The 16843-nt window shown below is 42.7% G+C and overlaps 2 protein-coding genes across 2 annotated transcripts; both read right to left on the reverse strand.

Annotated features, from left to right (window-relative positions):
* Positions 1–7140: 7140 nt before the first annotated feature.
* On the reverse strand, positions 7141–10310 carry LOC311308297 (chymotrypsin B-like; the record flags this gene model as incomplete). Its single annotated transcript, XM_084437257.1, has 7 exons — positions 7141–7342; positions 7644–7777; positions 8040–8220; positions 8810–8894; positions 9207–9286; positions 9970–10073; positions 10259–10310. 7 exons carry the CDS (start codon positions 10308–10310, stop codon positions 7181–7183), a joined length of 798 nt encoding a protein of 265 aa, XP_084293383.1. The 3' UTR covers positions 7141–7180.
* A 3197-nt stretch (positions 10311–13507) lies between these two features.
* Positions 13508–16631, reverse strand: LOC311308265 (chymotrypsin B-like; the record flags this gene model as incomplete). The annotated part of the gene is made up of 7 exons (XM_084437213.1): positions 13508–13699; positions 13995–14128; positions 14399–14579; positions 15140–15224; positions 15537–15616; positions 16295–16398; positions 16580–16631. The coding sequence occupies 7 exons, from the start codon at positions 16629–16631 to the stop codon at positions 13538–13540; spliced, it is 798 nt and encodes a 265-aa protein (XP_084293339.1). The 3' UTR covers positions 13508–13537.
* Positions 16632–16843: the final 212 nt, after the last annotated feature.

Consider the following 16843-nt stretch of genomic DNA (forward strand, 5'->3'; position numbering starts at 1 on the left):
TATGCGATGCATCATCGCGCTTCCGCTCTAGACCGGCGAAACAACACCGAACGAGAAAGGCCCCAGACTACTATGGCCACTCCATTCGTGCTGGGCTGGGCAGAGAGAAGCATGCACGAGCGCATGTGTGGTTTGAATTGTCTTGTCAGTTGATCGAGCTGGAGAGATGACGTGAGATCCAACCTGTCCTATTTGCACAAGTCTTTCAGGTAAAGTCTCATTAATAATTTCGTAAATTAAATTGAATGTTTGTATTGAGAGGTTGTCCACACCTTGTGCTACTATTGGAACTGCAATGCCGCAGCTAGCTTTGTGTAATTATGTCGGTGTGAAGCTAGCGTTAGCGAGCTCGCTAACTAATGTTAGACTAGCTAACATAAACAGATCCAGCTAATGTTAGATCAAGTTAGCTAAATGCATGGGCTATATCGTGTAGTGTTATTAACTTTGTGTAATGCGGCCCTATATTGATGTGTTAAGTTACAGGGAGCGATTTATTAATGCAACCGAGAGACTGTCCAAACCAGTGACTTTAAGCAGTAGCTAAAGTTACCGTTAGCTATTAGTGGAAGGGGCTAACACCAACTCTGATGCGACAACGTCACAAAAACTATAAATGTATAAAACCAGACAATGTTTGGTGATAAAAATTTAGCTTACTTTGTAGCTCGAAGTGTCCTCTAAACAACTGGGTTGCTAATTTTGACGATAGTGCTGCAATTTGGAATCCTGGAGGGGGGCTGCGTTAACTCCCATTCCACCAACTCATGTACAGTAATGTTGGTATATATGGTATTCTCATATGACGATGCATCCCCAAGCAATATTATCAGGGCGACACTTCACAGAATTCAGATTGATGATTTGTGGTCGTTTTTATATAACTAAATATGTACATAGACGCTGAAAATATGAAGGTAGACTCTCTAGGATATGTAATTGTAGGAGTCGGTTACTTTTCCGTTGCAGTTTAAAATGTCGCTGGTACAAGTCCAGAAATCAGTCTTGTCACTGGGTTTGGGCGTTACGACCGCCCCTCCCGAGTGCGGGCGTTAAAACCACCTTTAAGCTACTGTAGCTACTGTAGCTATCCGGCCCAACCTGTCAAACTGTTTTACACAACAACTGCCGATTACATTTTTGAGACTATCGGCCCACCATTTTCATAATGGATGTTCATTATTCCCTCTTCCAGATCTCTCTAAAGACTGAGAGCAAAGGCCCAGAGCTGAAAGGACCATTGATTACGGGAGAGAGAAGTTCAACTAATTACTGTTTTACCAAAAATCATTTGAAGTGTGGGATACTCTCTCACCCCCATCACTTTCATTGCAGTATGAACCAGTTGATTAATTTGTGATTTTAACTTGACTGATAGATTACCAAACCAAACAGCAATTCCATAACGCAAAATGCTCTCAAAAACAGCATGATATAATAACATCAATAGAGCTCTTCGACCCCAAACACCCTGAGTCTTTGCAAGTAATAAAGTTGCTGTTGAATCCTGGAGTAGACAGAGTTCACATGGACATTCCAAGACAAGTTACAATCAATATGTATACCCAAATATTTGTATGAATGAACCTGGGCAATGTGGGCATTGTGGACCAGTAGTGGAGAATGATCCCTCAGATGCCCTGGGTCGAAAATAATTTCCTTGTTGTTGTTTTTTTGTATTTATAGTGGTAATGGTCCTCACACCATTGTACAAACCTTTTGACCTCCCGACTATAGGAAGAAATATCTGTGTCTGTGTCCATAATACCCAAGATGGCGGTGTCGTCTGAAAACTTCTTGAATCTTAATTGCATTTAACATAGGTAGTGGGTATAACACTATTTGCCAGAACTCACAAGTGCATCTCCTTTCTAAACAAGTGACCAAGAACATAATCTAGTGCTTAAGTCAGGCAAGAGCAGCAAAATGCAAACCCTTCTCTCTCTTCTCTCCCTTCCTATTCCCTCCCTTCTCTCTCTCTCTCTCTCTCTGCATGCCAGTAGCAAGGCAAGGCAAGGCAAGTTTATTTATATAGCACATTTCAGCCACAGGGCAATTCAAGGTGCTTTACATGAGACATTAAAAGCATTAAAACAAAAAGCAAGACATTATAGACATTTAAAACAAAAGGCAGGACAAATTAAAAGCATTAACACAAAAAGCAAGTCATTATAGACATTTAAACAAAAAGCAGGACAAATAGAATACAGGAATAAAAGTTACAGTGCAGTATACTGATAAACATAACTCCTCTTAGAAAGCAGTGGCAAAAAGAAAAGTCTTCAGGCTTGTTTTAAAAGAACCAAGAGTTGCAGCAGACCTGCAGTTTTCTGGAAGTTTGTTCCAGATATGTGGGGCATAAAAACTGAACGCTGCTTCTCCATGTTTTGTTTTAACTTTGGGGACAGAAAGCAGACCTGTGCCAGACAACCTGAGGGGTCTGGATGGTTCATAGCATATGAGCAGATCAGAAATATATTTTGGCCCTAGACCATTCAGTGCTTTATAAACCAACAGCAGTATTTTAAAGTCAATTCTTTGACAGACAGGAAGCCAGTGTAAAGACCTTAGTACTGGTGTGATATGCTCCACTTTCTTAGTCTTAGTGAGGACTCGAGCAGCAGCGTTCTGAATCAGCTGCAGCTGTCTGATCGATTTTTTAGAGAGACCTGTATACATGCCGTTACAGTAGTCGAGTCTACTGAAGATAAACGCATGGACAAGTTTTTCCAAATCCTTCTGGGACATAAATCCTTTGATCCTTGATATATTCTTCAGGTGATAGTAGGCTGACTTTGTAATTGACTTAATGTGGCTGTTGAAATTCAGGTCTGAGTCCATGACTACACCAAGATTTCTGGCTTCGTTTGTGGTTTTTAGCATTACTGATTGAAGTTGAGCACTGACTTTTAATCGTTCTACTTTGGCTCCAAAGACAATTACTTCAGTTTTATTTTTGTTTAGTTGGAGAAAGTTCTGGCACATCCAATCATTGATTTGTTGAATGCACTTACTCAGCGCTTGTATGGGATTATAGTCTCCTGGTGATATAGTGATATAAATTTGTGTGTCATCTGCATAGCTATGGTAACATATTTAGTTGTTTTCCATAATTTGAGTTAGTGGGAGCATGTAAATGTTGAACAGAAGAGGCCCCAGGATGGAGCCTTGGGGAACTCCACAGGTCATTTTTGTCAGCTCAGATTTGTAATTGCCTATAGACACAAAATAGTCCCTGTCCTTTAAGTAGGATTCAAACCAATCTAACACTGTACCAGAAATAGCCTAATCTACAGTAGCGGCTCTGTGGTGTCAGTGCGTTGGCGGGAAGCACCAAAGTGTTTTTGTGCAGTGTTGCACAACCACCAGGAGGCATCGTTGATCAAGAAATAACTAGTGTCAGTTTAGCATACTGACAATACTGTAGATTAGCCTATCGAGTGACTGGGAAATGTTGGCTGGAATGTAGCCTATTCAGCAAAATCAAATGAGTTTGAATTTTTTTAGTTTGAGTTTATTTAATTCACAATCGCAGTTTACACTGAAAAGTGTAAAAAAAAGTAGCTAATCTAAAAGGATACACATATTAAAAGACAGACAGGACAAGACCTGGGGACAATTATACAGACTTATTATAAAGTCTGACAGCTGTGGGCTCAAAACTATAACTAGCCTATAGATAAACTATAATTGCATAACATTTGAGATGTTACAATGTATGTAGCCTGACCTGTGACGTCTATATGACGTGCTGAACACAACTGATTGTGATAAATTTCACAGTACAACATATTGAGACTGGTAAGATTATACACTGAGCTTCCTGCTAGTTTTTCAACTTGTATTAACATGCCCTGGCCACTTCCATTGTAAATAAATTTGCATCGGACGAAAATCTCGATCTAGCTCAATATTTGAGCGATCAAAGAAATTATGGTCTCTGTTTCAGATTGATGTTAGACATATCATAATTAGGGCTACATGTCCAAAATAGAACACTACCCCTTTAAAGCCCCATTATGTAGCGTTCCAGTTTTGTGCACTTTAGCGGCCCCTAAAGGCCACTAGAGCCATTACAACCGCAGTACCATTGTCGTAAAACACTGAGAGACGCCTGTTACGCCCTACATCCATGGTTACGCCTCTCACGTGCATTTGTTGACAACTGACAAGCTGAGGAAAACGGAGTCTGCCGGCAAATTCGAAGAGGAGAGCTAAAGGTAAAGCCGAACGTTCATGCGAGAGAAAACCGCGGCTCGCGGTCAAAAGTTACATAGTGCAAATACACGCCGCCGGACCCCTCCGTGGGAATGGAAGAGGTGCTGTTCTCGCTATTATAATCCAGCACACCAATAGATCGACTTTGAAACTGATATTTAAAGATGAAATCAACAACATAGTGGGGCTTTAAGTGGAGCAGCAAAACGAAAAATCTGAAAAGAAAAAGAATCAAGTCAGATATTTTACAGCCGATTCCCCGCGTTTCCTTGTTTTTAGAAAACAAACGATGAGAACAACAACGTTGCATCGACAACGCTGCGGTAGAGGCTGCTAGCATGCCCACTGGTGATGACGAACAGCCAGAGCCAGTTGCTAGTGCTAATGCTGCACCACCAGGGCTATTGTTTGCGCCGGCGGGCGAAGAGGAGCAGGCAGGTGCTCAAGAAGAAGCCACCGAATGGCAACGCGTGTCGCCTCCGCTGCCTGCTAGCATTGAAGATCAGTTACAACCTACTGAAAGAGAGGAGCGAGACTTGGTTTGAAACCGCAACTGACCCAGCTTTGTGGGGGAATGCCAAAGCGGTTCTTATTGACAGAGGAGTTAACGTGTTCCACAATCGATGATTTTGTATGAAGCAGAGCCAGGAGAAAACACATTGCATAAGGTAAGAATATTTTAGGATTAATTTAGTGTTAAAGGAGTAGTAAAGGGAAAATCATGTTTAGCCCCGTTTTAAGGTTACTTATGATCATATACTGAATGATTTTTCACGGTGCCCACCCACATCCATTGTATGACCAAAACGGTGGTAGAGCAATTATCAGACTTTCTCAAAAGTGTTAGTTTTGTCAACTTTTTGATCTGAACCATTGTATATGATCATAAGTAACCTTAAAACAGGGCGAAACATGATTTTCCCTTTACTACTCCTTTAAGATATCCTGCTATATAACAGAGTAATACAGTCAATTGTATTTTGGCTGAGACTGAGCGGTGTATTTTGTTAATGTGCTGTTCGCTTCAGTTGTGCTGTAAATCCTGTGTTGTTGTAATACAGGTGAATGTATTTCTAGTTATTGTGCTGTTGGCTTTGAGTGTCCCTGTGCTGTAAATCCTGTTGAGATGCAGGTGAATGTAGGGAGATGCAGGTGAATGTAGGGAGATGCAGGTGAATGTGGGGTGGGGCCTCTACGCGTCCATGCCCAGAGGCCCATTTCTTCATGATCTGTACCACACGGGCAAAAGGGGCATGTGCCTAGGGCCTGGGAGTCAATTAGGGCTGCACGATTATGACAAAAGATAATAATTGCGATTATTTGCTTCAAAATGGTAATTGCGATTAATAATTGCGATTAATATTTAATCTTATTAATATATAATAACCAAAATGCTCCCAAATCACGGACGTTGATCCCTTTCTTGCTACTAACTCACTGACCTCGTTTTCGCTCATTTTTTCACTACTCACGGCTGCAGGTAGGCTACTCTTGTCTTGACCTACTGCTATCTGTCTTCTCAGTGAAATTGCTACGCACATTTCACTCAGCGGGAACGCATGTGATTGGTCAGACAGCATACGCGCCTGTGATTCGTCCTTGTAGTCCTAGCACACTCAATTCAAAGCAAAATTATTCATCATATTAATTGCGGCCTTTTGCGATTAGTTAATTGCGAAATCGCGATTTCGATTAATTCACGATTAATTGTGCAGCCCTAGAGTCAATAAGGGCCCTTGGCTTTAAAAAAAAAAAAAAAAGGAGTATGACTGAAATTGTTTGATTGTTTTGTAAATCAACCATTTCCCCCGGGCCGGGGCCCTTGACATTGTATTCACCTGATGTAGGAATGAATTAATCCCCTCCAATGTATGTTGGGTAATACATGCTGCTCATCAACACAACGCCCAAAAATCTGTAGGCTACGTCATCATCAATCACTTGATGCGCATTGTCAACTAGAATTTCAATGAACAACATGAGTGAGTATAAACACAAAAGTGGAGCAAATGGAGAAAGATCGGACAAATCATTCAGTAGTCATGGCCTTTCTGTGATATTTCCCTCCCCCCATCGTGTTGCGACTGCTGAGTGAGCTCTCATTCTCCATACTAAAACTAATTAAACACTGGATTGGCCATATTATCGATCGAAAATGACCGGCAAAGAAGTTAGACATTGGACGCAATGTGGATATGACTATGAACAGTGCACGGCCCGCAGGTGCCCCAATAGTGGTGAGTACGCCTGCTTGATGAACTGGCCGCCATACCATACTTATAAGTGATAGGTGAATGTATCTAAACATTGCTATTGATACAGTACATGACTGATGCTCAACTCTTGGGTGCGTGCCTTTGTCTATGATTTGTGCTGTGTGCAGGCTGGCACGTGGTGTTATTTGATTCCCTTGTTTGTTTAACCAATCGAACAACATTAAATAAGACTGATTAGATAAACCAAAATGGTGTAAATAGCGCTTAGATAACTTATTCTAATAATTTCTATGTAACATTTGAGAAAAATGTAGCAATTAAATTAATTATAAGCCCTGCAGTTAGCATGAAGGCATGTTAATGTGTGCGATGTAACGAAGGCAAACCAGGTCTAATGGTCTAACTTGTTCCGCCGCTGTGTGTAGGCTACTATTTGCGCATGTAAGGGCCCATGGCAAATTTGTGTCCAGGACCTGTGCTCATGATGATCCGTCCATGTGTCACCTACATACACTGTACTTGCCCAGAGAATAGTATCTGTAGTCATAAGCAAACACCCCCCTTCTCCTGGTTATTTTCAGAACAACCAATGCCAAGAAAGAACAATCAAGACAAAAGCACGGGTGTTTATTTATATTTTAGTACATTTATTCAATATCCAGTGTAGACAGATGAGTGACAATTTCCATCTTAGACACCAAATATGCTGCGCAGGACAGACTGAATGGATTGGTGGCATTGTCTTCTTAGTTAGCAGCCAGGATCTGGTCCACCCAGGAGCGGAGTGCGGTGACGCGAGCGTAGACAGCAGGGGTGGAGGTGGAGCAACGGCTGCTTCCCCAGGAGACGATACCGACCAGGTTCCACACGTTGTTCTTCTCACAGACCAGAGGGCCACCAGAGTCACCCTGAGAGAGAGAGAAAGAAAGGGAGAAAGGATATTGGACTATTAGGCTATATGAGATGTCCTACACACAAAAGTGGGGAAGAAATGCATGGATGAAGGTTGAAGGTCTGAGGGGTCAAAAGGATGAATGAAAGGACCAATCAACAGGGAAGAAGAAGAGAATGAAATTAATGGTGTCAGATTCAGAGAAATAAAAAGAAGAGGGTGTTGTTGAACAACAACAAAAAAAACAGCAGAAGGAAGAGAGGGTTGTTTGAAAGTAAGAGACCGAAAGACGAATAGAGGGGGCGAGAGGATCTCACCATGCAGGAGGTAGCTCCGTCAGCACCAGCACAGATCATGACGCTGGAGATCTGGCTGCCCCAGTGCCTCTTGCACTGCTCATTGGACAGCAGGGGCAGGGCGGCCTGCTGCAGCTTGTTGGGGGTACTGGGGGCTGAAGGGAGATGTGTGACAGAACATTAGAACTCACATCACAAATTATTCTGAAAACATTGAGCCAGGTGTTGCCTCAGCCTTGCGGAGAAACCAAAATGATTGTCATGCCTGAGATTCAACTCAGTTTAGAAGCTCACAACTTTCCTCCAATAATGCATGGCTACTGTACTTTTCTTTAGGGGTGGGTGACAGTCACAGATGAAGGGTCAGTAGCTTAGGTTAGGTAGGTTACCAGTCGGTTCAAAGTGACCATGTCTCACCATTGTAGCGAGTCAGGCCCCAGCCGGAGGTCACACAGGTCATGCCAGGGGCAAAGACATCGCTAGATGCAGCCAGGCACACGGGGGACACGGTTCTGCCCAGAGTCACAGGCTTGGACAGCTTGATCAGGGTGATGTCATTGTTGATGGTGCGGGGGTTCCAGGCGGGGTGGGTGAAGACCTGTGGGAGGAAGGTATTTAACCCTTTGAGTATGAACACGTTAGCTGCAAAATTGTCAAAATATCTAAAACATTTTTAAATGTTTTTTTTTTTTTTAAATAAAATAAATTCGAACATTCCAACACTTCCTGAGACCTGAGAAACTGCGCTTTCTAGTAATATTGGTAAAATCCAATTAATATTGGGAATGTTGTCACTGTACTTACAGGGTAAAAAGTTTAAGGACATGGTACCAGTAAAGCAATAGAGCTTCATTACAGCAGGTGGGAGCAGGATGAAATTGCCAACTCCAATAAACTTAAGATTCATTTTTGTACGTGTTGGAGGATATTTCTAACCAGAGATAATGTGACAATTATAGTATTTTCAGAATATTTATTTTGCACTATTTGCAAAATGGCCTACTGTTTAGTGTTTTTTTTTCGTCGTTAACCCACGACGATGAAACCTGTGAAATAGTAAATGCAAACTCTGAGGTAAATGAAACACATCTCAAATACTTTTAAATACTTTGATTTTTGTTTTTGACCAAGGCTTGCTAATCTGCCCATACAGTAGATCTGTGTCCGAACAAGACAGTGTTGTGTACCTTAGAGGGCCTGATAACCTGGATCTTCTCGTTGTTTCCATATTTTGACTTGTCATGCTCTCCAAAGATCACGTTGTGGGAGGTCCTGAAATACCAACAAAAGTAATTACAAAGGATGAAGAGACTTTTCCAACAACTCTCTCCAGTCAACTATTATTAGGGGCACGATGCATGTACAGCTGTCCTAACTGCAATACATTTTCAATTGCTACAATACGGCATCTTCTGTTCTCGTGTTAGTCTATTGTGTGCAAATTTGAAGGACTGTACTTTTAAGTATTATGTACTTAGATGGCACTTCAACAACCGATGACTTCAACCAATTCCCCACAGTTGCACATAGAGAGCAGAGATATAATGGACCAAATGCTGAACATGACAGCAGTGGCGCTCTCACCTGACGTTGCAGTGAGCGGCGGTGACCACCCAGTTCTCGTTGATCAGGGAACCTCCACAGAAGTGGAAACCATTGGATTGCTGAGCAAGAGAGGAGAGACCATAAGGAATATCAGTGGCTAAAACCAAGAGAATTGATCACAAACAAACATATACATTTTTCTAACAAGACAACTTGAGATTTAGGTCTGCAATGTGCCAAGGACATATACAAAGCAGAATTATGTAGGTAAGAAAGTACATCTTAGTACAATGGCTGTCTTTCCACTGTCGGGCCGAACGGTTGCTAGGTAGTTTAGTTCGGCTCAGTTCTGCCCCGGACTCGTGAGAACCGTTGCCATCTGTCTTCCCACTGTCGGGCTGCTAACAGTATAGAGGAGGGTTTGGTTTATTTTGGACGATTTCTGTTTTTTCTATTTATGCGTGCACAAATCGGTTTGTCTACATAAACAAGCTAAGGTCTGTTTGGCTAAGTGAGCTTACTGGAGTTCGAGCCAAGAGACTGACGTGTATTGCTACCAATCAGTGAATATGTATAGGCCTATTAAGCCTGCCTAATCGAACGGTTCTGCTTCACTGAGAACGGTTGTCTAACCGTGCCTTGGGAATCGTGATAGGAACGGTTCATACAGTAAGTTTTCCGGACCCAACCGTTTCCAGGGGGAAAGACCCTCGGAACTGTTACCTTGCATGCTCAGAACCGTTCAGCCCGACAGTGGAAAGACGGCTAATTTCAGAGTAGAGCAGAATTAACTGGCACTCACCTGCAGGGACACCTGCCAGGGCCAGGAGTGGGGCATGGCCTCCTCACCGTTGACAATGCGGGCATAGCCAGTCACCTGGGGAGGGATGGCGGGGGTGCCGCAGCCTGGAGACAAACAATGGAAGTGTCACATATGCCCCGCACCTGACTTTGTTTGTCTGCTTTTCATTTTATCCTCCAAATCGTATAGTTTCAGGAATATCTACAGAGTGAAGCCTGTTACTGTAAAACACACATTTGTAAATAAAAAATGAAAAAATACATAAAAGAATTAACTGCGTAATGCTTACCGTAGGCGGCGCTGACGAAAGCGAGGCAAGACACGAGCCAGAGGAAAGCCATTGTGACAATGTGACGGTCTAAGAGGACTGGGAGACCCTATTTATCCCCAAAACCTGCCCCATATCCACCAATGGGAGTCCAAACTTTGTCCACCTCCCCTTGGAGTATGGGTTGACCTTGAAAAAGCTGTATCAGCTGCTTATCAATGTTGGCCGTTCCGGGGGGACTGACTGACTCACTCATTCACTCACTAACAGGGTTTATGCTGTGATACATTTCACAGTATGTTGTACTATGAGATGTATCACAATCCGTTGTGTTTACTGTACTGTATGTTGCAACTTTAACTAGAAAGGGTGCTCATAGACCACAGGGCTCCGCCCATTAATGCATTTTGTTGGTGTAATCGAGTTGAAAAGGTTAAACTCACTCCTCAGTATAAATATAGCACACTTGCACCATTGAAGAGTAAGCTTTTTGGTGGTGTAACTGATTGTGGTGTTTATGAGTGGTGCTCATGTATGAACACAACTGAACATACTTGTGTACTTGTGTATTTTTTCAATCAGCCATTATAGACAATAACAGAAGACATACATTACAAAACTATTTATAGAAATTAAGTCCAGTGTTTATTCCTCTACGGGGTAAAAAGGACAGGCACTAGCCCAGTGTCCATCCATATGGGAGGGCTAGGGCACTAGCCTAGTGTCCATGCCTCAGGGAGGGGTAGAGGGGCACTAGCTCAGTGTCCATGTCTCTGGGATGGGTTCTAAGTTGTCTTATGCTACATCCCTCCATCAAGTTTCATGAAAATCGTTGTGGTATTTTTTGTTTAATCCTCAGATATTACTTTGTTTTACATGCACAGAAACACAAGATAATATTGGTTTCTTAAACCGCCAAAAAAATGATGTTGATATCTAAAGCTGACCTGATTCCTCATTGTAACAAAGAGCCAACGTTCTCTAAAGAAAAATCAACATCTTCCTCCTGCCTTGAACCCATGATAAAAATTAGGCAATGCTTAAGCCTAGCAGAAGAAGTAAAGACTAGAAAGCGTTCTCAGAGTATAGGTTTCCGCGCATGAATGTGTAAGTTAATAAAATTAATAGATAAGATAATAATAACCTGTTGATGCATGTGAATGTAGGGAGATGCAGGTGAATGTAGGGGGAGCCTCTATGCATCCAGGCCCAGTTTTTTTTTGTCATGATCTGTACCACACGGGCAAAAGGGGCATGTGCCCAGGGCCTGGGAATCAATAAGGTCCCTTGCCTTTCAAAAAAAAAAAAAAAAAGAATGAAATTGTTTGATTGTTTTGTCAATTAACCACTTCTCTGGGCTTGGGCCCTTGACATTGTATTCACCTGATGTTGGATTGAATTAATCACCTCCAATGTACACTGGGTAATCCATGCTGCCCATCAACACAATGCCCAAAAATCTGTAGGCTATGTCATCATCAATCACTTGGCGCGCATTGTTAACTAGAAGTTCAATGAACAACATAAGTGAGTGTGATGGACCAAGCAGCCAAAAAGAAGAGGACATAAAGCCAATGTAAAGATAAGGGTTTTATTCACCCAAACATAAAAGAGTTAACAAAACATCCTCCAAAGAATGGGCCCAAACCATAGAATGCCGAACAAAACACAACTGAACAAAAGAGAAGCCAACCAACAAATGAACAACTCAAGGTATATATAGGTCCTGGCCAGGTACATAAACTTAAGAAGGGTATTGGCTAAAAGTAATTTTACCCCAAATTATACTTAATTCAAATTAATTGAACAAACACTACACACACACACAACATCTGACTTATACGTATACAGAAATGAACAACAACTACAATTTTGACTAATAAAGAAATACATATAACAACTAAATTACAGGACAATGAGGCCCCCCCTGACATCTCCTGGGAGTTGGTTCGGTCCACCACCCACATCCTGGTATTTGAGATGGACCGGTCCCAGTTCTCCTGTTTGCCCATAGCATGAGGTGGCGGCCGACTCCCGGGAAGAGACAAAGAAGAAATTAACAAACAGAAGTAAGCAAACAAATCCAAAGCAATTGTGACCTACAAAAATTAAGCTGCGTGGACTCAACTTAAACATGCAAGTCAGGACTGCTAATAAAGTATGGATGCGATATATGAACGCAAATCTATGTGTCGTGTCATTATATGAAATTGGGTATGTACTGTATGTGCATTATGAATGTAAACATATACAAATTAACCAACTAAACCAACAAGAAAGGTGAAAGGACTATAAGAAACAATAAGGGTGAGGGAACTACTGTAGGCTACTTATCATGTGCGGCGCTTGGACGCGTCCGTCACAGTGAGTATGAACACAAAAGTGGAGCAAGTGGATAAAGATCTGGAACAAAAAAATTATCCAAACTGCCAAAATTAGACATTTTGTTTGTCGCTATCATTCAGTAGCCATTGCCTTTCTGTCATCTTTCACTCTCCCCCCCATCGCGTTGCAACTGCTAAGCGAGTGCTCATTCTCCAAACTAAAACTAATTAAAAACTGGATTGGCCATATTATCGATCAAAAATGACTGGCGAAGAAGTTAGACATTGGACGCAATGTGGATGACTTTGAACAGTGCAGGGCCCACAGGTGCCCCAATAGTGGGTAGTAGGCCTGCTTGATGAACTGGCTGCCATGCCATACCTATTAGGTAGTTCTTCTAAAAATACATGACTGATGCTCAACTCTTGGGTTTTGTCTATGATTTGTGCTGTGTGCAGGCTGGCACGTGGTGCTATTTGATTCCCTTGTTTGTTTAACCAATCAAACAACATTAAATAAGACTGATTAGATAAACCAAAATGGTCTACGTTTAGTAAACTTATTCTAACAATTTCTATATAACTTGTGAGAAAAATGTAGCAATTAAGGCTTATGTGTATTGTATGTAGCAATTAAGGCTTCACTGTGTGTAGGCTACTATTTGCGCATGTAAGGGCCCATGGCAAATTTGTGTCCAGGACCTGTGCTCATGATGATCCGTCCATGTGTCACCTACAGTACATGCTGTACTTGCCCAGATAATAGTATCTGTATTCATAAGCAAACACCCCCCTTCTCCTGGTTATTTTCAGAACAACCAATATCAAAAAAGAACAATTAAGACAAGTGCGGCTGTATATTTATATTTTAGTACATTTATTCAATATCCAGTGTAGACAGATGAGTGACAATTTCCATCTTAGCCACCAAATATGCTGTGCAGGACAGACTGAATGGATTGGTGGCATTGCCTTCTTAGTTAGCAGCCAGGATCTGGTCCACCCAGGAGCGGAGTGCGGTGACGCGAGCATAGACAGCAGGGGTGGAGGTGGAGCAACGGCCGCTTCCCCAGGAGACGATACCGACCAGGTTCCACACGTTGTTCTTTTCGCAGACCAGAGGGCCACCAGAGTCACCCTGAGATAGAGAAAAAGAGAGGGAGAAAGGATATTAGACTCTTAGGCTATATGAGATGTCCTACACACAAGTGGTGAAGAGATGCATGGATGAAGGTTGAAGGTCTGAGGGGTCAAAGGGATGAATGAAAGGACCAATCAAAAGAAGAGGAGAAGAAGAGAAAGAAATGGTCAGATTCAGAGAATTAAAAAGAAGAGGGTGTTGTTGAACAACAACAAAAAAACAGCAGAAGGAAGAGAGGGTTGTGTGAAAGTAAGAGACTGAGAGACGAATAGAGGGGGCGAGAGGATCTCACCATGCAGGAGGTAGCTCCGTCAGCACCAGCGCAGATCATGACGCTGGAGATCTGGCTGCCCCAGTGCCTCTTGCACTGCTCATTGGACAGCAGGGGCAGGGCAGCCTGCTGCAGCTTGTTGGGGGTATTGGGGGCTGAAGGGAGATGTGTGACAGAACATTAGAACTCACATCACAAATGATTCTGAAAACATTGAGTCAGGTGTTGCCTCACAGCCTTGCGGACAAACCAAAAATTGTCATGCCTGAGATTCAACTCAGTTTAGAAGCGCACAACTGTTTTTTCCTCCAATGCATGGCTATTGGCTACTGTACTTTTCATTAGGGGTGGGTGACAGTCACAGATGAAGGGTCAGTAGCTTAGGTTAGGTAGGTTATGGTCAGTTCAATGTGACCATGTCTCACCATTGTAGCGAGTCAGGCCCCAGCCGGAGGTCACACAGGTCATGCCAGGGGAGAAGACATCGCTAGATGCAGCCAGGCACACAGGGGACACGGTTTTGCCCAGAGTCACAGGCTTGGATAGCTTGATCAGGGAGATGTCGTTGTTGATGGTGCGGGGGTTCCAGCCGGGGTGGGTGAAGACCTGTGGGAGGAAGGTATTTAATCCTTTGACCACGACACTGGAAAAATTGTCCCCCCCAAAAAATTGAAATCTTTTTTTTTTTTTCAAAGAAAAAAACCTCCAACACTTCCTAAAAGCTGAGAAACTGCTTTCTAGTAATATAGGGAACATCCAATTAATATTCGGAATGTTGTCACTATACTTACAGGGTTAAAAGTCTAAGGACATGGTACTGGTGAGCAATAGAGCTTCATTACAGCAGGTGGGAGCAGGATGAAATTGCCGCTCCAATACACTTAAGGTTAATTTTTGTACGTGTTAGAGGATATTTCTAACCAGAGATAATGTGACAATTATAGTATTTTCAGAATACTTATTTTGCACTATTTGCAAAGTGGCCTACTGTTTAGTGTTTATTTTTCAACGTTAACCCAGGATGATGAAACCAGTGAAATGGTAAAATGCAAACTCTGAGGTAAAGTATACATCTCAAATACTTTTAAATACTTAGATTTTTGTTTTTGACCAAGGCTTGCTAATCTGCCCATAGATCTGTGTCCAAACAAGACAGTGTTGTGTACCTTAGAGGGCCTGATAACCTGGATCTTCTCGGTGTTTCCATATGATGACTTGTCATGCTCTCCAAAGATCACGTTGTGGGAGGTCCTGAAATACCAACAAAAGTCATTACAAAGGATGAAGAGACCCATTTCCAACGACTCTCCCCAGTCATCTATTGTAAGGGGCACGATGCGTACAGCTGTCCTAACTGCAATACATTTTCAATTGCTACAATACGGCATCTTCTGTTTTCGTGTTAGTCTATTGTGTGCAAATTTGAAGGACTGTACTTTTAGGTATTATGTACTTAGATGGCACTTCAACAACCGATGACTTAAACCAATTCCCCACAGTTGCACATAGAGAACAGAGATATAATGGACCAAATGGACCACATGACAGCAGTGGTGCTCTCACCTGACGTTGCAGTGAGCGGCGGTGACCACCCAGTTCTCGTTGATCAGGGAACCTCCACAGAAGTGGAAACCATTGGATTGCTGAGCAAGAGAAGAGAGACCATAAGGAATATCAGTGGCTAAAACCAAGAGAATTGATCGCAAACAAACATAGTAATCTTTCTAACAAGACAACTTGAGATTTAGGTCTGCAATGTGTCAAGGACATATACAAAGCAGAATTATGTAGGTAAGAAAGTACATCTTAGTACAATAACTGTCTTTCCACTGTCGGGCCGAACGGTTGCTAGGTAGTTTAGTTCGGCTCCGTTCTGCCCCGGACTCGTGAGAACCGTTGCCATCTGTCTTTCCATTGTCGGGCCGCTAACAGTATGGAGGAGGGTTTGGTTTATTTTGGACGATTTCTGGTTATTCTATTTATGCGCGCACAAACCGTTTTCTCTACATAAACAAGCTAACGTCTTTTTGGCTAAGTTAGCTTACTGGAGCTCGAGTCAAGAGACTGACGTGTATTGCAACCAATCAGTGAATATGTATAGGCCTATTAAGTCTGCCTTATCGAACGGTTCTGCTTCACTGAGTACGGTTGTCTAACCGTGCCTTGGGAATCGTGCTAGGAACGGTTTATAAGTGTTCCGGACCCAACCGTTTCCAGGGGGAAAGACCCTCAGAACTGTTATCTTGTATGCTCAGAACTGTTCAGCCCGACAGTGGAAAGACGACTAATATCAGAGTAGGGCAGAATAAACTGGCACTCACCTGCAGGGACACCTGCCAGGGCCAGGAGTGGGGCACGGCCTCCTCACCGTTGACAATGCGGGCATAGCCAGTCACCTGGGGAGGGATGGCGGGGGTGCCGCAGCCTGGAGACAAACAATGGAAGTGTCACACATGCCCCGCCCCTGACTTGGTTTGTCTGCTTTTCATTTTAGGCTCCAAATCTTATAGTTTCAGGAATATCTACAGAGTGAAGCCTGTTAGTGTAAAACACAAATGAGTAAATAAATAAAAAATACATCAAAAAATTAACTTCGTAATGCTTACCGTAGGCGGCACTGACGAAAGCGAGGCAAGACACGAGCCAGAGGAAAGCCATTGTGACAATGTGACTGTCTAAGAGGACTGGGAGACCCTATTTATCCCCAAAACCTGCCCCATATACACCAATGGGAGCCCAGTCTTTGTCCACCTCCCCTTGGAGTATGGGTTGACCTTGAAAAAGCTGTATCAGCTGCTTATCAACGTTGGCCGTTCTGGGGGGACTGACTGACTCACTCATTCTCTCACTAACAGGGTTTATGCTGTGAT

The sequence above is a fragment of the Borostomias antarcticus genome (genome assembly GCF_949987555.1).
Source record: "Borostomias antarcticus genome assembly, chromosome: 4".
Classification (NCBI taxonomy): Eukaryota; Metazoa; Chordata; class Actinopteri; order Stomiiformes; family Stomiidae; genus Borostomias; species Borostomias antarcticus.